We start from the raw sequence: 21944 nt of genomic DNA, 5'->3' as shown, positions 1-21944 counted from the left end.
AACACTGTTTTTTACAGTCCTTGTTACATGTTACATGTAGTAATAACTACAAATTATACATATACATGTGACTAACCCTAAACCAAACCCTAACCCTATTGTAAGTTCATGTTGATTTTTGTTTATTCAGTACTTAAATGTACAATTACACTGAAACATGGACACCTTAAAATAAAGTGTAACCAATCATTTTTCTTGATGGCCATTCAAAAGCAGTGTTTTCTGATGATGTAAAAATAAGCAATAAACAAATCGAATAAGATTTCATCATTGTATTTTACAATGTCTTTCACAAGTGTCTTTCAACAATGTTTGGAAGTTTAAATATCAAGGATATGTAAACATTTGAACAGGATAATTTGTGTTAAAGGGGTCATATAATGCCATTTTTGTACAAGTTAATATGAATCTTTAGGGTCTAAATGAAAACTTTGTAATATACTTTTATTAAAAATGCTCATTAGTATTGTAAGAAAACACTAATTTTACCTGGTCAAAAACAGCTCTGTTTTCAGCACGCCGTTTCAGTGCATTTGCCTTTAAATGATAATGAGCTTTGCTTAACCCCGCCTCTCTGTTCTTTGAGGCGTTTTGACACAACACACGTGGAGTGTTTCCTTACGGAAGCGTATTGCATTCACTTGAAGAAAAAATCTACTCTGTTTTTCTGAATTAACAAGTTAATTATCTCAGAATTAGAAGATAATTTTTCATGGGAAAAAAGTTTTTGCTCTGTTTTTCTGAATTAACGAGTTTATTATCTCAGAATTACAAGATAATTTTTCATGGAAAATTTTTTTTGCTCTGTTTTTCTGAATTAATGACTTGATTATCTCAAAAACTCAGAAATTCAGAAAAACAGAGCAAAAACTTTTTTTCCATGAAAAATTATCTCGTAATTCTGAGATAATTAACTCGTTAATTCAGAAAAACAGACCAAAAAAAATTTCTATGAAAAAATGATCTTGTAATTCTGAGATAATTAACTCGTTAATTCAGAAAAACAGAGCAAAAACTTTTTTCCATGAAAAATGTTCTCGTAATTCTGAGATAATTAACTCATTAATTCAGAAAAACAGAGTCGATTTTTTTTCTTCAAGTGAATGCAATACGCTTCCGTATTTCCTTGACAACAGTTGAGGGGATATTTTGGAACAAGAATGGCAGCGGGAGTCTCTGAGGACACATCTGTGCAACCGTATGAGTTTGAACCGGAGTCGGACCCGGAACAAGATGACGGCCCGAAGAAGTTCGACAATTAAGGCTCGAACAGGACGTTTCTGAATGGTTGGTTAACGTAATGTCACTTTGATCTATTTTTGTATGTACTGGCAGGGTAGAGTAGTGAGATACGAACGCTATTCGTTTACTGATGTATAGTTTAGTTCGTTGACAGATTGACGTTTAAGTTAATGGTCATGAACAACTTTTTTTCGCGATTTGCAAAGATTAATAAAACTTTACACTCACTTCTTCTGGAGGTGCAGCGGGGACACGAATAGTTGGTACCGATTCTTTTTTCAGGAGTAGATTCTTAGCAAAACCAGCTCATACTGACCCTCGTTTATAAAGCAGTCTGGTGAGAAATGATTCGCGCAAACATGAAAGCATTGACGTTGCTCGTGGGGAATATTCCCTTCGAAAACAAAACTCACCCACTGCGTCTTCAGCGGTTCGGATTTAGGAACATCAAAATGAATGCTGTGTTCGTTATTACACCCAAGAACAGAACACCACAATCGCCATTCTGCTCCAGTGTATCAACAATTGCGGACAATGATGACAGCTCGCTCAGGGCGGGTCTGTGTTGAAACGCTGCTGCCAATCAACAATCGTGGGAGGGGCGTCTGATTTAGTGACGTCACAAAATCGAACGGCTCAATTTGAGGCAGGGGAAAACATAAGGAGATTAAAACAAAAACACTGGGTGGATTTTTATCAGGGTTCTAAATTAACACCCGCCAACCCGCCAAATGCGGGTTAAAATTCATTTTGGCGGGTGTTAATAAAAACTTACTAGCCAGTTTGGCCGGTGATGCATAAGGCTCTGTTCTCGGTCATTTATCCCCCTGGCAGTACTTCCTACATTTCCCATGAACACTGTGCCGTAATGCTACGTGATGACGTTTCATACGCCCATTGGCTGCGCGCAGTTTGCAGTGAAATCAGCGCAAGAAATGATCATGGAAATTGGAAACGAACGGAGCGTACGCGTCCGTCCACCAGAAAAAACAAGGAAGATGAAGAACGAGCCAGAGCAGGGAGCATAGACTGAAAGAGGAGGGAGCTAGTAAAGTAAAAAGTTAAGATTAAACTAAATGCGGCGGTGGTTGGGACAGACTTCTGGGTTTAAATTTAAATGTCGTTTAACGAGAGATACGTTATTTTTTTAAGTTTAAGGTTTTTGTCATTATTTCTGAACAAGCGTATACATTAGGCAATATACACAACAAGCTTACTATATATCTTAAGGTTTTCTTTTAGGTGAAAACGATACTCGGTTACTAACGTAACCTCGGTTCTCTCTAGAGAGGGAACGAGTATTGCGTAAGTTTAGCTTACGCTACGGGAAAGATTCATCTTCTCGAGATATTGAAGCCAAAAAATTATCCTAATTTTGTATTCATTGTCAACGCAGTGCAGCAGCTAGCAGACCTAGAGCAGGCAGTCTAGCGTGCTCATTGGCTGCCCTGCAGGCAACTGCTGCAGCCTACCAGTGAGCCCGGCGTGACGTCACGCCCAATGAAGGGCGCTCGCGCCTTCATAGCGTCACAGCCCGCCAGAATGGGCGTGGCTTAGCGTATAAAAGAAGGGGCTCGTAGGCTGAATTCCCTGGTTTTTCGACAACTGAAGCGAAGTCGCTCGTGGCGCGAGCACGGCCGGTTACGCAATACTCGTTCCCTCTCTAGAGAGAACCGAGGTTACGTTAGTAACCGAGTATCGTTCTCTTACGAGAGGTTCTCTCGTATTGCGTAAGTTTAGCTTACGCTACGGGAACACTTTGTCAACGCCGTGCGCGCCAAGCATCCACCATGAGACCCCGAACTTCAGGGGAGCCCAATAAGTGGGAAAAATAAGGTGGCCAGCCATGCGGGCCATCACTTGTATATAAGCACACATAGGGAATACAGAGCAGCGCGGTGGTCTGTATAGGCACATGGCACATACCCTACTGGTGCAGCTCAACCAGGAGAGCTGAGTCACGTGAGAGTGATCTGAGCAGAATATCTGGGCAGAATACACATCCCTTTCAAACTGACAAAAGTTTAGCCTGCAAGGCGGGAACCTCTAGGTTATAAAACCTGACAAAGGTAGACGGGGAGCTCCAGCCCGCCGCTACACATATGTCATGGATAGAGATCCCACTGGACCACGCCCACGACGAGGCAACGCCTCTCGTGGAATGAGCCCTGATACCCAAAGGGCATTGCAGACCTTTTGACGCGTAAGCGGCTGCTACAGCGTCCACTATCCATCTGGACAGGCTCTGTTTCGAGGAGGCGAGACCCTTGGTGCGCCCTCCCAACGAAACAAACAGCTGTTCCGAACGCCTGAAGGAGGCGGAGCGCGTAATGTAAAACCTCAGCGCCCTAACAGGGCAGAGGAGATTCACATCACTTTCGCTGTCAGATGCTGGCAGAGCTGACAGTGAAATGACTTGCGCTCTGAATGGAGTGCCCATCACTTTAGGGACATAGCCATGTCTAGGTCTGAGGATGACTTTAGAGTCATTCGGCCCGAACTCCAGACACGATGCGCTGACAGACAGCGCGTGCAGGTCCCCCACACGTTTTACTGACGACAGTGCAATCAGAAAAACGGTTTTTAGTGATAGATATTTCAACCCCACGGAGTCCAGTGGTTCAAATGGAAAAGCTTTCAGGGCCTCGAGGACCAATGAAAGATCCCACACAGGAACCGACGGGGGGCGCGGCGGGTTCATCCTTCTAGCTCCTCTAAGGAAGCGGATGACCAGCTCATGTCTTCCCACTGGCCGTGCGTCGGCTCTGCGAACGCTGCCACGGCCGCCACATACACTTTGAGCGTGGATGGGGACCTCCCCTTATCCAACATCTCTTGTAGGAAAGTGAGCAGATGCGCCACCCCGCATGTCCGCGGGTCCAGACCTCTGTCGGTGCACCATCTGGAGAACACCGACCACTTAGACGCGTAGAGCCTTCTCGTGGAAGGAGCTCTAGCCTGTGTGATTGTGTTCATCACTCCTTCTGGCAGGGTAACGAGTACCCGTTGATCAACCATGCGTGCAGAGACCAGCGCTCTGGATAGGGATGCCAGATCGTGCCGCGAGCCTGAGAGAGGAGATCTGCCCTCACCGGGATCGGCCACGGAGCTGTGCGTGACAGCTGTGTCAGTTCCGGGAACCAAATCTGATTCTCCCATCGCGGGGCTATGAGGAGCACCGAGTGGCGTGCTTCCCTGATTCTCTTGAACACTTGAGGTAACAGAGAGACCGGAGGGAAAGCATAAAGCGGGAGGCTGGGCCAAACCTGGGCCAGCGCGTCCTCGTCTTTCGTAAAGAATATCGGACATTGAGCGTTGTCTTTTGACGGAAATAGGTCGACCTCCGCTCTGCCGAATAGGCGCCACAGTTTCTGGACCGTTTGTGGGTGCAGGGACCATTCCCCTGGGGGAACATTGTCCCTGGACAGTTTGTCTGGGCCGTCGTTCAAATGGCCAGGCACGTGCGTCGCCCTCAGCGGACGCAGGTGCATCTGAGACCACATAAGGAGGCGTTCCGCCAGATTGCAGAGATTCCTGGATCTGACACCGCCCTGACGGTTGACATAGGATACCACAGACATGTTGTCCGAGCGGACAAGAACATGTTGGTCCTGTATGAACGGGAGGAAGCACTTCAGTGCGTTCTCGACCGCTAACATCTCCAGACAGTTTATGTGGAAACACTTCTCTTGATCTGACCACTGGCCGAAGGCCGGTCTGTGACTTTTCGGTAAGAGATGGTTCCCATCATCACTCCCTGCTGGTACAAGTCGGCTACTAACCAGGGCTGCAGAGCCGCTATGCAGGTCTGAGTCAATCTGATTTTCTGGCCGCCAGACACCCAAGCTCGGCAAGACGCGCGAGCATTCAACCAGCGCTGGAGCGGGCGCATGCGCAGTAGGCCCAGCTGAAGGACCGCTGCAGCTGACGCCATACAGCCCAACATCCTTTGAAATGTTTTCAGAGGAAGAAAGCTGCCCTTCTGGAAAGATGCGGCTAGGTGTCGAACACGGCGCGCGCGCTGCGTCGATAAACATGCCGTCATAGTCACCGAGTCCAGTTCTATTCCTAAAAAGGAAATTGACTGGCTGGGCGTTAATGAGCTCTTGGTCCAGTTGACCGTGAGACCCAAGCTTTCCAGGTGACTGAGAAGCACTGTTCTGTGAGAAATCAGTTCTGTCTCTGACTGTGCCAATATCAGCCAATCGTCCAGGTAGTTCATTATTCGCAGCCCCTGACTTCTCAGGGGGGCGAGCGCCGCGTCCATGCACTTCGTAAATGTACGGGGTGCTAGAGACAGGCCGAACGGCAGGACGGTGTATTGATATACCTGACCGTCGAAGGCGAATCTCAAAAATCGCCTGTGACGGGGTATTATCTGAATCTGAAAATAGGCATCCTTCAGATCTAGAGAAATAAACCAGTCCCTCGGGCGAACGTGCGCGAGGATTTTTCTGGTCGTAAGCATTTTGAACGGTCTTTTCGCAAGCACCTTGTTCAAATGTCTCAGATCGAGGATGGGCCTGAAGGCTCCGTCCTTCTTGGGTACGAGAAAATATCGGCTGTAAAAGCCTGACTCGCTCAGAGAAGGCGGTACCCTTTCTATTGCCCCTTTGCACAGCAGCTTTGCTATTTCTGCGTGAAGTAGGTGTGCTACTTCCGCATTCACTATCGTTGCGGTCCGGGCTCGGAAGCGCGGGGGACGGCGAATGAATTGAAGTGTATAGCCATGCTTTATTGTGCTCAGCACCCATTCTGAAACCCTTGGGATAGCTTCCCATGCAGCTACGTGAGCCGCTAGGGGGCGAATGGCCTCCAGGTTCAGATCGCCGCCATTCGCGGGCTTGTGAAAACTGAACCGGAGCCGAAAGCGTGGCGCGCGCGCTCTCGGTTCTGGGCAATGGCTGCTCGCTGAAAACCGAAACCGGCTGATTTATGTGGGATGTCCCAATCATAAGGGATGGGGAACATTCTCTTTCCACTTTTTGTCGCGCGAGCAGCGCTCTGGGCGGAGAAGCTTTCTGTAAGCGTGAACGCGTGTGCGCGGGCACGAGACTTACAAGTGTATTTGACGCCCCGATCGAATAGGATGGGGAGCGTCTTATTAACGCCCTGCGCCTTGTGATAACACTTAGACGCGCGGGCGGCGCCCGGGGAGAAGTGTGTGTTAGTAAGCGTGAACGCTCTCTGGCGGGCACGAGACTTACATTCATAACCTGCTTCATTGACCGTGTTACAGAGCGGGCAGACAGTGGGCACAAACCTGTGGACACATTTCTTACACTCAACACTCGAGCGGCTTTTCTGCGCTTTATGAGAGTGTGCTCTGTGAGTGACACGGAACGTGTTGTGCTTGTGTGTAGGGGTGAACACTGGGGCGTGGGCACTTTCACTACACTTAAGACACCAACGGCGTGAGCCGGATAACCAGACACTATACTCTTTTGAGATTTCTCTGGGTCGCCGTGAAGACGGCGTATGTGTGCAGGCGAGAGGGTAAATGAACCGGCTCGTTGGCTGCTAAATGGACCACTGCAGTAGCCTGTTTGAAGGGGACTGACAGGGAAATAAACTTTGACGGCGGTCCGGCCGCAGCGGGACACGCGCGTCTTTCTCTCTCATAGTTTGATATGAGTCTTTAGTGATAGAGCGGGCAGAAAAATAGGCGTGGGCACGAACTCGTGGACACATATCCTACGTTCAACACTCGAGCGGTTTCCCGCTTTAAGGGAGTGGGCTCTGTTCTGTGAATAACACGGGAAGTGTTGTGCTTGTGTGTAGGGGTGAACACCGAGATGTGGGCACCTTTCTACACTAAAAAACACCATCGGCGTGAGCCGGATCCGAAAACGGCGGCTTGCTGAGGAGAGCCGCATAAATTTTATCTGCTGCGGGAGCCAGGATCGAACACGGGTCTCTGGCGCTAAAGCTTAATGTTTAGCCACTGAGCCACATGGGGAAACAACGTAAGCTTTAGTTGGCGCGAGCAGATAAGAGAGAGAGCGTCATCACAGTTTTCGTGTGCGTGTCGGCATTGTCTGCAGGCGTGCGTGTTATAACAGGCTCTCTACTGCAGTATAGACATTACCAGCCGCTCGAACTAGGAGGAGCTGGAAAATGTTTGAGAAAAAGAGGGGGTTTGTCAAGCCTCGGCGGGACAAAAAACCACTCTTTCCTTCTTTCGCCGGTGACGCATGCGCTCGGGGCGCGCGCTCGGTTTCTGTACGTAAGAAAGCTGGTCGCGCGAGCTGCATAAATTTTATCTGCTGCGAGAGCCGGGATCGAACACGGGTCTCTGGCGCGAAAAGCTTAGAGTTTAGCCACTGAGCCACGGGGGAAACAACGTAAGCTTTAGTTGGCGCGAGCAGATAAGAGAGAGAGCGTCATCACAGTTTTCGTGTGCGTGTCGCTCGGGGCGCGCGCTCGCTTTCCGTATGTAAGAAAGCTGGTCGCGAGCTCAGAGAGGAGAGCTGCATAAATTGTATCTGCTGCGAGAGCCGGGATCGAACACGGGTCTCTGGCGCGAAAGCTTAGAGTTTAGCCACTGAGCCACGGGGGAAACAACGTAAGCTTAAGTAGCGCGAGCAGATAACAAAGAGCGCGCGCGGCAGCTTCCTTGTAACGTAAAGGAAGCTAGCCGCGGTTAGAACAGCAGTCCATTGTGGCGTGTCCCTCGACCTCATCCTCGGACGCGACGGCAGTGAGGCTCGTGAGCGGCAGCTGCGCGTCGGTGAAGGGAGGCGGGGAAGGTGAAAAAGCGAGGCTCGAGGGAGGCTTTCCGGCGAGCGCGACGCTGTGGCTACAGGCTCCGGCTGCCTTTGGGAACGGCGCTTATCACTGCGCGGTCCCACAAAGTGCGGAGTGACTGCTTCTGCGGGGGCGCGGTAGCTTCCTTGTAACGTAAAGGAAGCTAGCCGCGGTTAGAACAGCAGTCCCTTGTGGCGTGTCCCTCAACCTCATCCTCAGACGCGACGGCAGTGAGGCTCGTGAGCGGCAGCTGCGCGTCGGTGAAGAGAGGCGGGGAAGGCGAGAGCGAGGCTCGAGGGAGGTTCTCCGGCGAGCGCGTCGCTGTGGCCACAGGTTCCGGCTGTCCACAGGAAGTGCGAGGCATCTTGAAAAAGACGCTCGCTGCTCTTTTAGGAGTAAGAGAAAAGAGAATACAACAACAATGTAAAAAGGATACGTCGCCGGATAGCGTAGCTCGCACGGATGGCTGAAGGTGGCGAAGACGGCCGGCTTCCTCAGCGCTGTCCTGGCTGGCTGTTCGCTGTCTCGACGGCGACGGTGGCTTCCCTCAATCCAGCGATGCGAAGAGCTCGCTGAAGAGTCGAAAAATCAGGGAATTCAGCCTACGAGCCCCTTCTTTTATACGCTAAGCCACGCCCATTCTGGCGGGCTGTGACGCTATGAAGGCGCGAGCGCCCTTCATTGGGCGTGACGTCACGCCGGGCTCACTGGTAGGCTGCAGCAGTTGCCTGCAGGGCAGCCAATGAGCACGCTAGACTGCCTGCTGTAGGTCTGCTAGCTGCTGCACTGCGTTGACAATGAATACAAAATTAGGATAATTTTTTGGCTTCAATATCTCGAGAAGATGAATCTTTCCCGTAGCGTAAGCTAAACTTACGCAATACGAGAGAACCTCTCGTAAGAGAACATTAAACAATATGTGTAAACAAAAAAATATGAACAACAAAAGCATTTAAGCTCAAGCAGCGCAAACGGGGAAAAAACGCAACAAAAAAAGAAAAAAAAAGAAAAGCAGACTGCGCAGTTATCGTACAGAACGTACATACTCGAGTCAGCATATGATTAACGTGTTTATATTGTTTCACGTTCATGTTGAGAAAAACAATAATATCCACATGCTCGATTGAGAAAACTCGCTGCGCTGACACAGACGTTGCAGAGACACGTGTGTGTGTGCAAAGTGAAGTAACAGCATGCGTTTTTCTGTTCTTAAACCTGTCTCCCTCAACGAAACTTAAAGGAAGCATATGTCTCAAAATCATTTTGCTACCAAAAGATATCATCTCGGATCACGATTCCCTCGGGGTACAGCTGCTGACCGGCAGTCGTTAATGCAGTGATGGACAGCTGCTTCCTCCTCAGTCGACTGGTGTTTCTTTGGATTTCATGTGATTTCTAATTGTGGTGGTGATATTATGATAACTCAGTTTAATTAATAATTGATTAAACGTAATTCCATTTTGTAATAGGCTATCATTTTCATCTAAGTAATTCCAAACTTCGCGAGGCAGACAACGACATTATGTGATCAAATACAATCCAAACGCTCCACCCAGTGCATTTAATTATAACTGCGAAAAACCATTCGAATAGTATTTTATTTTTTGAATAATAATTACAGATCGAAAATTCGAATATTCGTGCACATCCCTAATAGATAGATAGATCCCAAACTTGAAATGAAATGTTTGCACTTTCTGTGTTGTATTGTAGGCTACTTTATATGTGTTTTTCATGCCAATGTTAATAAAATGATCTAATGCATTCAGTGGCACTCATAATTTCTCTTATTTTCACCGGGAAAAATTTGGCTAGTGGAAATTCTAAATGGCTGGTAACTTTAGAAAGTTACCAGCCACATTGGCTGGTGATCAAAAAAGTTAATTTAGAACCCTGATTTTTATCATTATATGATGGTTGTGTACAGGCACTGCCAACACACATTTCAGAACAAGCAACTTGTAAAAGTGCAGTACCATTATATGACCCCTTTAAATCAAGTGAATTTTGCCTGTTATGCAGCATTTTTGAGATTTTGAAAAGTAAAGGTATGAGCACGTGTTGATACCTGAGCTGTTGCATGAGGTCTTCTCCCTCTTTGATGACGTTGAGTGTGGCCTCCAGTGTGGCCGTCTGCTGCTGCTGAAACTGTTTTATCAGCTCCTGAACCGAGTCAACCGAGTCCGAACAAACGTCCTCCAGCAGCTCCTTTTGCAGGTCCTCCATCCACGTCCATAACTGAAACACACACACACACAAACAAACGCACATTAATGCATGCACTTTCAGTGATAACTTCTCATGATGTTCCTACTCCATAACTTTACTGCACTATTACATTTTACTAAGTAACTTAATAATCAACATTTATTCCCCACAATGGAGCCAACACCTGACCCATATACAAGCACAGTAACACACTTACTCCAGTAAAGACCTAAAAAAGTTTCTAAACTTCTCTACAGACTCAGAGATGGAGTGACCTGTCTGCACAGATTATAACTCTCATCTAACAATAATCTGCCCTGAATCCAATATTAGAAAGCAGCCAGAAATGTGTGCTCTCGCTCTCATTTCTCATGCTGCTTCCATTTTTAACATTTCAGTGTAAAAGATTAAACAGTATAGAAATGATTCAGACAGTTCATTAAAACGTAGAACTTAATGATCCCCCAAACACTGGAGGGCCATGTGGCGTAGTGTTTAAAGGTTTATAGTGTTTTGAGCACCAAATGGACATTTAACATCAGGTTTCTCAAGAGGGACTGAACCTTAAGTTTATAATAATATGACATAAACATGTTTTTGAAAGAACTAGTCTCTTTAATAGTTTTAAAAATGTAATTTTAATTTTCTTTCAGGAATCTTTGATTAATACAAGTTAAAAAAGAACAGAATACATCCTATAATAATGTATAATATTAATATTTCACAATATTGCCGTTTTTATCGGATATTAATCAAATAAATGCAGCCTTTGTGAGCATAAGAGACTTCTTTCAAAAATGTTAAAACATTTATTATGTACAGTATACCCTTAATTATTCCAAACTTTTGACAGGTAGCGTACTGTAACATCTGGTTTGTGTTTTGTTTTGTGTTCATGTCTCTTATTACAGTATGTCATGCATTCCCACAGTCTTATCCCAATGTCCATACTATCCTACCTAAATATAATAACTAACCATCCTAAATATGAGATTACAGTAAGTGTGTCCCAAAACCATAGTATTTTGAAAAGAGTATGCCAAAATTCCCGGGATAGTCTACTATTTTCAATATTTTTTTGGAAGGCTGAATCTGAAATCGCATACTTCCCTATAGTAGTAAAAACAGTATTTGAAAAAAGAAGAACGTCCAAATTCACAGTACTCATAAAAGAATAGGCACAAAGTCCCCGGATGACCTAAATCTCTCTAAGTGAAATTCTGAAGTGTGCATATGATGGACACTTTACTATCCCATAAAGGCACGGGAGAGGATTTATGAATGGAGGAGAAGCAACACTATTGACACTAGTAGATCACATGATAACGACAACATGGCGGATGTAGTATGCCTGAATTACATTCACACTACACACTCTCATATTTTCAACTAATTCACTTGTGAGAAACAATTCATGGAGCCAATCTTGCTGATGGATTAACACGATCAGAGAATATCAGTCACACAGGCATGTTTGATAAACATAAATCCCTCTTTGTAAGACCTTACAGTGTTTCCACCTTTTGAACGATGATTTGCGGTGATTATTTGATAAGGATTTTCGAGAAAAAGAATCACAGAGCAATCTGTTTATCATAACTGATCATGACCAGAAACAAAAAAATGCTATAGGAATTCCCATGACTTTTTAAGAATTTATAATGAATCCCTGACATTTCCAGGTTTTCCATGACCGTGGGAACCCTAACTCTGCCAGATGCAAAAAGAGAGACTGTAATGATAAATAAGGCGTTTCCCAATCTACAGCGAGGAGGCTGGTGTGGTTTAACTCGAACATGTTGCAGGCGTAGAGGAGCTCTACAGGAGGATGTGATATTCATGATAGATGATGACCCCCTCAGCAGGGGTTTGAGACACACTCAGGATATTACTCATATTAATCACACACAAGAGCTCTGAACGGCAACGCATATGACAAGTTTTACAATACAGGAAATCGCCCACATTAGGGAAAAGCTAAACAGAACGGATGCATTAAAGCAAACCACACCGCAAAGACATACAGATATTCCTTACGGAAACAAACACGGCCTACTACTTTTTTCTTTACGTTTATTTCAAACATAGTCAACATGACATGGCTCTCTTAGGGTGTGTTCACACTTGTAGTTCGGTTCGCTTGTTTTGTTGCTTTGTATGGAACCCATCTCTTTATCGCTCTCGGTCCGCTTGTTTGGTGCACACCAGGGATCAGATGGCAGGGTTCACACTTACTCAAATGATCCGCACTAACAGAACAATCGCATCAGGGTTCGTTTTAATCCAACCAAACATGCCAAGTGTGAACATACCCTGAAACGAAACAAAACAGAACTGCAAACCTGACAGTTAGACAAATATTACGACAGTGATATTTAACCCGTCCGTAATATTGCTGCGGAAAGATATTTTGTTTCCATGTTTTGAGGTTATTCATGGTCTTTGTAGTAATTTGTTTGCAGATTAGCAAACAATTTGAAGTATTCCAGATTCGCATGTGTGCTATCAAGGTAAATGATACAACCGTTGAAGTATGAGTGAGTGTTCGAACTGTAGAATTGAGAATATTTTTCCTGTTGAGTTTGCTCTCTGTCTAAAGCATTTACAGTGGCTAGATTCTCCTCATTTTTAAGTTTGTGTGTGTGTTCAGCCTGAAATGAAGTGTTTCTGGAGTGCTGCAAAACCTGAGCTCATTCAAGGGCTTGTGTGGTGACCTCTGGATGCAGGAGCCTCTTTCAGTAGGACGCTCCAGAAACTCTCCAGGCCAGTGTGAAACATTGTAAAACTTTGGCCTGCAGGAAAAACTCCTTTTGCCAAGAACCGCTGATATAGTCTCAGCTCACATAATGTAGCTCTTTTCAGCCTCAACACACACACACACACACACACACACACACACACACACACACACACACACACACACATACACACACACACACGCACAATTGAATGTGCTGTGTATGAACACTACTGTTACACATTTAACCAAACACAAAATCCACACAGTTAACAGATTAAAGAGCTCTGAGTCTTGCATATGTATCGCTTACCAGAACTCCAGCTATTTAATTGATTACATGGTAATAACACATTATTGAAAATGCACACACATATGTTTATATATTTCTATTTACATACTACTCCATTTGAAATACAAATCAAAAAATAAGATGTCTTAAAGAGGCCATATTTTGCCCTTTTACAAAGTCTTGACTTTGTTTTGGGGTCTACTAGAATAGATTTTTGTGCCCGAAAGTAAAAAAAAAAAAGCGTATTTTCCCCATTATATTCCCCCTATATTCTCCATTGTTGCAGCTCCTCTCTTCCCAGTCTGTCAGTAACGCTGGACTGACTTTCTGCTTTGTAACTTTGCAGACCATTTTCATGCACAAACATCAACATTACACACTAAAGAAAGTTGAAAAAGTACAAAAACTAAAAACATAATAAGCATAATACAGTATATCTGCTGTAATAGTTATATTAAATATTTAAATTAAACATAAAATAGAACTCCATTAAATCTAGGAAATATTTCTTGAAAACCAAGTCAGCGTGCTAGAATGGCGATTGGAATTTCTGATATCAATTAACACTTGTATGCATTAAATTAAACGTAACAGGAAAGTTATTTCCATTGTTACAAAACATTGTACTGTTCATGAATGTTTCTATTCACCAAAGAATCCTAGAAAAGAAAAACTGTGTCATGGTTTCCACAAAAATATTAAGCAGCATGACTGATTATAATAATGTTTCTTCAGCACCAAATTAGCATATTAGAATGATTTATGAAGAGAATGTTGCTATCACTGGAAAAATTGCATTTTAAAATATATAAAAATGTGGGCTTTGCAATGATTAATTGCGATAAATCGCATCCAAAATAAAAGTTTGTGTTTACATAATATATGTGTGTGTACTGTGTATAATTATTTTGTATATATAAATACACACACATGTATATATTTAAGAAATATTTGCCTGTATATATATTTATATATAATTTATATTATATATTAATATAAATATGTTATATATAAATAACACAGTGTTCTTAAATATATACATGTGTGTGTATTTATACAAAACAATTATACACAGAAGGCTACACACACATATATTATGTAAACACAAACTTATATTTTGGATGTGATTAATTGCGATTAATCGCTGAAAAGTCCTAATGAAAATAGAAAACAGTTATTTGAAATTGTAATAATGTTTACCCAATATTACTATTAATATTTTTTTATATACTTTTTATCGAATAATAGTAAATAGCCTTGGTGAGCATTTCAACAAAACAAACATTAAGCATGTCGTTTTTGAAAAAATCCGAACAAATGTTCTTAGTCTCCATAGAGAGATAGAGAGAGAGAGAGAGAGAGAGAGAGAGAGAGAGAGAGAGAGAGAGAGAGAGAGAGAGAGAGAGAGAGAGAGAGAGAGAGAGAGAGCTGATCAGAACATCAGAGGCAATCGTGAGAAAACCACATTCCTACAATCCCCATACATCAACAAACCTATAGCTCATGGTAGAGCTCCACGAGACAAGCACAGCACCAAACAGCTCCAGAGAGATGGATTGTGCCACTTAACCCTCCAACATATTTACTCTCTTTGTCCTTCTCAAACGCAGGGTACATGAGGTGATGGATGTAGCGTTATGTCACATTACTGCGTAATAAATCACTAATGATCACTGCTATTGACTGCTGCAGCAATGGGCCTTAAACATGTAATGAGTTACGTAATGGCAAAAGCATTTAGCTTTTCACACAAGGGTCTGATTGACAGCTGGAGAGGTAAACAGCATGTTCTTCTGGCACATCTGGCACTGCTCAGCAAAAACCTCGCAGCATTCCTCTGCCGTGCACCTGGGATGTGTGTGAGTGAGTGGTCTTACCTCTTTAGTGTGCGTGTGGAAGGAGACGGACATGTCCAGCAGTAGTTTTCTTTGCTCCACTCTCCTCACGAAGTCCTGGATCCTGACCTCCAGGTGTCGCGCTGCCTTGTAGATCTCCTCAGGGTCACATTCGCCCGTCTGGGCCAACTGCTCAGCCGCTTCCAGGAGTTTATCTGCATTAGTGTAAGTGTTCTGAAAACACGGAAAAGCTCGATCAATCAATGTTCATCTGTAAAGCAGCTCTACAGAAGACAATAGCATCATTATTCTGCTCAAGTCAGTTCATTGTTGATTCAATTCTGTTCAATTACATTGTAAATGTTGCAAAGTTAGGGTCATCATCCTGGGGTGTGTTTCCCGAAAGCATTATTAGCCAACTAGTATCACAAGTTCCGTCGTTATCAGCATAGTTCAAGACAAACGCAAACAGCATCGCAAAGTTGTGTGGTTGGAACGACGATTCTGGACCTGTGGTTAGAAGTACAGTTTCTTGTTTGCATAATTTTATGAACTTCTGGCCAAAACCCACTGCCGGTTTTATCCGAATACAGACAATTTTCCGGATTGTAACAGCTCCGACCAACTAATTCATACACATATACAGTACATTATAAGTTTTGGGACGTCTGCCTTTACATGCACATGAACTTTGATGACATCACATTCTTAACCTGTAGGGTTTAATATGGAGTTGGCCCACCCTTTGCAGCTATAAACCCTCTTCTGGGAAAACTTTCCACAAGGTTTAGGAGTGTGTTTATGGGAACCTAGAACCGCATTTGTTGAGGTCAGGCACTGATGTTGGACGAGAAGGCCTGGCTCACAGTCTCCACTCTAATTCATCCCAAAGGTGTTCTATCAGGTTGAGGTCAGGACTCTGTGCAGGCCAGTCAAGTTCCTCCACACCAAACTCACTCATCCATGTCTTTATGGACCTTGCTTTGTGCACTGGTGCATAGTCATGTCACATATACCTGGGCCAAGCCCAACCCCTGAAAAACAACCCCACACCATAATCCCCCCTCCACCTAACTTTACACTTGGCACAATGCAGTCAGGCAAGTATCGTTCTCCTGGCAACCGCCAAACCCAGACTCATCCATCAGATTTTCAGACAGAGAAGCATGATTTGTTAATCCAGAGAACACGTTCTAGAGTCCAGTGGCGGCGTGCTTTACATCGGATGCTTTGCACTTGGTGATGTAAGGCTTGAATGCAGCCGCTCGGCCATGGAAACCCATTCCACAAAGCTCTCTAAGCATTGTTCTTGAGCTAATCTGAAGGCCACATGAAGTTTGGAGGTCTGTAGCTATTGACTCTGCAGAAAGTTGGTGACTTCTGCGCACTGCGTACAGCATGCGCTGAACCCGCTCTGTGATTTTACGTGGCCTGTTGTTCCCAATTGCTTCCACTTTGTTATTATACCACTAACATTTGACCGTGGAATATTTAGTAGTGAGGAAATTTCAGGAATGGACTTAATGTACAGGTGGCAACCTATCATGGCACAACGCTTGAATTCACTGAGCTCCTGAGAGCAACCCATTCTTTAACAAATGTTATAGAAGCAGTCTGCATGCCTAGGTGCTTGATTTTATAAAATGTGGCATGGAAGTGATTGGAATACCTGAATTCAATATTTGGAGGGGTATCCCAATACTTTTGCCAATATAGTGTACACTCACCTAAAGGATTATTAGGAACACCATACTAATACTGTGTTTGACCCCCTTTTGCCTTCAGAACTGCCTTAATTTTACGTGGCATTGATTCAACAAGGTGCTGAAAGCATTCTTTAGAAATGTTGGCCCATATTGATAGGATAGCATCTTGCAGTTGATGGAGATTTGTAGGATGCACATCCAGGGCACGAAGCTCCCGTTCCACCACATCCCAAAGATGCTCTATTGGGTTGAGATCTGGTGACTGTGGGGGCCATTTTAGTACAGTGAACTCATTGTCATGTTCAAGAAACCAATTTGAAATGATTCGAGCTTTGTGACATGGTGCATTATCCTGCTGGAAGTAGCCATCAGAGGATGGGTACATGGTGGCCATAAAAGGATTGACATGGTCAGAAACAATGCTCAGGTAGGCTGTGGCATTAAAACGAGGCCCAATTAGCACTAAGGGGCCTAAAGTGTGCAAAGAAAACATCCCCCACACCATTACACCACCACCAACAGCCTGCACAGTGGTAACAAGGCATGATGGATCCATGTTCTCATTCTGTTTACGCCAAATTCTGACTCTACCATCTGAATGTCTCAACAGAAATCGAGACTCATCAGACCAGGCAACATTTTTCCAGTCTTCAACTGTCCAATTTTGGTGAGCTCTTGCAAATTGTAGCCTCTTTTTCCTATTTGTAGTGGAGATGAGTGGTCCCCAGTGGGGTCTTCTGCTGTTGTAGCCCATCCGCCTCAAGGTTGTGCGTGTTGTGGCTTCACAAATGCTTTGCTGCATACCTCGGTTGTAACGAGTGGTTATTTCAGTCAAAGTTGTTCTTCTATCAGCTTGAATCAGTCGGCCCATTCTCCTCTGACCTCTAGCATCAACAAGGCATTTCCGCCCACAGGACTGCCGCATACTGGATGTTTTTCCTTTTTCACACCATTCTTTGTAAACCCTAGAAATGTTTGTGCGTGAAAATCCCAGTAACTGAGCAGATTGTGAAATACTCAGACCGGCCCGTCTGGCACCAACAACCATGCCACGCTCAAAATTGCTTAAATCACCTTTCTTTCCCATTCTGACATTCAGTTTGGAGTTCAGGAGATTGTCTTGACCAGGACCACACCCCTAAATGCACTGAAGCAACTGCCATGTGATTGGTTGATTAGATAATTGCATCAATGATAAATTGAACAGGTGTTCCTAATAATCCTTTAGGTGAGTGTATATTATGTCCTGTTTAAAGCCTTCTGGCATAAAAAATAAGGAAATTAAATAGACAATATCTGCACAAATAGAACACACTGCACAAGCTACCTCAAAAGACAATCAACTAAATGATTGATTAATTACTCTTATGGTGACAAAACATTTTCCTCACATGTAAAATTGCATATCCATCTGTAAAACGAATGCAGCCGGTTATCCCAGACTGGCACACATCACCCCGTTACACCCAGCACGAACCCCATCAGAAGCAGCGGTTATCACGGATTATCACCTTGTGGCCCTAACATAGCCAACAACAGAGGAATAGTGGCCCACTGGCTGCTGAGACAAGAGCATTTTCACCCCAGTCCACACTGTTCCTCACTGTCAGGCATAAGGTAAGATGCTTTAACGAGAGGTCGGCTAATTAACATGAGATAATTACATGTGTGTTCACCTGCTGTGACTGGAGAACAAGAACACATTTACAGCTCCAGAGGGCTTCAATCCTTCATTAAACACACAGTTAGGACATTACAAAGCCCTGAGACAGGAAGCAATGGTGAACACCAAACACACAGCAGTCCAGCTGTCACATTATGTACGTTTTTACAAGAGAGTAACAATGAGCTATAAAGGGAAGAATCTTTAGTTGACTATTTTCATCTTTTCCATCTATAAGCTGCTCAGCCATTTGTCTTAGCAATCTAGGAGACATTATTAATAAACAGACCAGGGCCTATTTTCTTATCACCAGGAGTTCTTACATAAAAGCACTTTAGAAAATCAGAAGCTGAGAAAACTTACAGTGACAGTAATCTAATTTCTGTCAGGGGTCGATACCTTTAATATGACATTTTAGGTAAAAAGTTTGCATACTGCATATTTGGAGAAATATTGATGAATTCTCATTTGTTCAATTCAAATTGCTACAGTAGGCTATATAGAGGAGTAATATCCGATTTTTACCCAAAATGATGCGGTGTGAGCATTATGGAGCACTAAACACTCTCATGTAATGTCTCTTTCATTCATACTGGAAGCCAGAGGGCGCCCTCGTGCAGAAAGTCCACAAGTAAGACTCATAAAGTCATAAAACGTATGGCTAGTATTCTAAAACGTATTCTAGGATATCTCTTATATGGACAAAGGCATCCTGATTCCCGACTAATCCAAAGACTACTTTAAAAAAAAAAAAAAAAAAAAAATATATATATATATATATATATATATATATATATATTTTTTTTTTTTTTTTTTAAGAAGGGCAAATTTCCAGATTTTTCATTTTCTATAATGACATCTTACAATGAAGTCGAATGAATATTTAGATACACTATACATTAGACATAGATACATAGATACAAAAATATACATTTTCAAAAATAAGTCTCTTGTGATCAGTAAGGCTGCATTTATTTGATCACAAATAGTAATAATAAGTAACACAGTGATAATTTGAAATATTATTACAATTTATAACTATTTTGATATATTATAGATACTAAATTAACATTTTAGACTGGAAGACTGGAGAAATTATTCTGAAATTTCAGCTTTGCATCACAGAAATATCTTACACTAAATATTTTCAAAAAGAAAACAGTTATTTTAAATTATAATAATATTTCACATTATTACTGTTTTTAGTGTATATTTTCAATCAAATAACCTCTCCTGGTGCTGAAGGCGTGTTGGTTGAATCCGTGACAGTACTCCCAATCTAACAGATGTTTTGTTAAGTTACAAATAAAAATGTTAACATGCACTTTGAGATCAGGATCTGAGCTATTCCCGGTTAATATTACGGTATAATCCTGTATCAGTATGATCTTCTTTCTGTGACTTCTTTGATTGATGAAATGAATCTTTACTTTTCCTGTTCTGCTTTTTTTCTTCGATTTCTGTACATAAAGTAATCCATAAACGTGTCTAACGTTATTACAGTAGAACGCATGAGAACTAGCTGACTGTTTTCACCACACTGAGTGATATATTGCTGCTTTAAAATTCATTAAGGATTTGTTTAGGGTTATCAGCACTAAAAATATATCCGGCGTTCCTGATTTGATCTACACACACACATACATACATAAGACAAATGACACATGAATCCATCACTTCATTAAAATGTGGCCTGAACGTGTCTAGAGGTGTTTGTGTCTCATCTCTTCGTCTTCATCAGTCTGTTCTCGGATCAGCAGATGTCAGAATAACAAAAGCTGCATATGTCTCACTGGATACCAATAATGGCTGAGCCAAAACAAATCCCGTACGCTTATTTAGACGGAGTCAGATTGTCTCGGGCCCTTCTCATGACACTGAGACTCATGATCTGTCATCCGGACTATTATGGATTATTCATCTCAGGGGAATTATGTGGATAGAGGCAGGGCTTAGTGTACAGTGATCTTTGTCTGGTCTTTGTGCTGTCAGATTAATACTGCGCAATGTATTTAACATCACTCTGTTTAACAAATATCAGTTCAGCAACACTTGATCCTATTTAAGATGATAAAAAAGTGTGAATTTAATTCAAATGTGTCTAGTTTGTACATGACAGCATTTAGTAGCAATTTGAACTCGATTTGAACTTTCTGAGGAAAGTGTAAAAGGCACTTAGCCCTGCAATACTCATTGTCATGCTGAGGTGTTGTGAGTGATTGCTAAGGCGTTGCTAGGTGGTTGCTAGGTGGCTTGCTTACTGGCTAAAAAAAAAAAAAAAAAGCCAGCAGGTCCATGATATGAGGATTTATCTTCTAGATTATGAGTCATGCAATTTTTCCAACATGGCTTACAATTTCACTAGTGGCTTCTACGTATATAAGCATACACTACAGTTCAAAGATTTGAAGTTGGTGAGATTTTTTTATATTTCTAAAAAGAAGTCTCTTATGCTCACCAAGGCTGCATTTCTTTGTTTAAAAATACAGTAAAACAGTAATAATGCGAAATATTATTGAAATTTAAAATAACTTCTATTTTAATACATTTTAAAATGTCATTTATTCCTGTGATCAAAGCTGAATTTTCAGCATCATGAATCCAGTCTTCAGTGTCACATAATCCTTCAGAAATCATTTTAAAATGCTGATTTGATGCTCAAGAAACATTTAACTTTTAAAAGTAATGCATTACAATATTGTGTTACTCCCAATAAAAAGGAACTATAGGGCCTAATTGAATTACTGAGGTACTTTTTATGCAAAGTAATGTGTTACGTTGCTTTTGCATTACTTTTTCTCACCTGGGCTGGGCTTTTTGGTAACACTTTACTTGAAGGGGTGTACATAAGACTGACATGACACCTTCATAACCATGACATGACATATGTCATGAATATGAAGTAGGGTTTATGCATGTTTATGACAACTGTCATTAAGTGTCTTTCGCTCAATAATGACATTTTGAATGCAAATATGACATTGTTTAAGATGTCTTTGTTATGACATCTTGACATAAACCATAACATCATAACCTGTCAGTGTATTTGTCATGACAACTTGACATTAAATTAAGTTAAACTGTCATGTGGTTGGTTTTGACATTGGCTGTCATAAGGCCATTATAACTGTGTCATGAATATTTTTCGTGACCTCAACTACAGTGGTACAAATTGAATTTGTCATTAAACAGTTATAATGGCTTCATGACAGCCAATGTCAAAACCATCCACCTGACAGTTTAATGTAATGTTAACCAATAAAGCTAAGTGGTTTCTTAAGTTTGATAATTAATCTGCTATGTCATGTTTATGACAGGTTGTGTTGTCTTAGTAATGTCAAGTTGTCATGACAAAGACACTGACAGGTTATGATGTATTGGTTTATGTCAAGGTGTCATAACAAAGACATCTCAAACAATGTCATATTTGCATTAAAAATGTCATAATTGAGCGAATGACACTTAATGACAGTTGTCACAAACATGCATAAAACTTCCTTCATATTCATAACAT

The 21944-nt window shown here is 42.6% G+C and overlaps 1 protein-coding gene across 1 annotated transcript in view; it reads right to left on the bottom strand.

Moving 5' to 3' along the window:
- The window catches only part of LOC130086066 (kalirin), a gene marked incomplete at its 3' end in the record, with an annotated part of 206423 nt that overhangs the window by 36638 nt on the left and 147841 nt on the right, over positions 1-21944 (bottom strand). Inside the window, exons 11-12 of the mRNA XM_056252176.1 lie at positions 15104-15295; positions 10058-10227 (exon numbers count right to left, since the gene is read on the bottom strand). Of these exons, the coding sequence (XP_056108151.1) occupies positions 10058-10227; positions 15104-15295 (362 nt within the window). The remainder of the gene's footprint in view (positions 1-10057; positions 10228-15103; positions 15296-21944) is intronic.

This window comes from Rhinichthys klamathensis, unplaced genomic scaffold (genome assembly GCF_029890125.1).
Source record: "Rhinichthys klamathensis goyatoka isolate OS25496 unplaced genomic scaffold, OSU_Roscu_1.1 h1tg000093l_1, whole genome shotgun sequence".
Taxonomy (NCBI): domain Eukaryota; kingdom Metazoa; phylum Chordata; class Actinopteri; order Cypriniformes; family Leuciscidae; genus Rhinichthys; species Rhinichthys klamathensis.
This window is presented reverse-complemented; position numbering and strand designations above follow the sequence as displayed.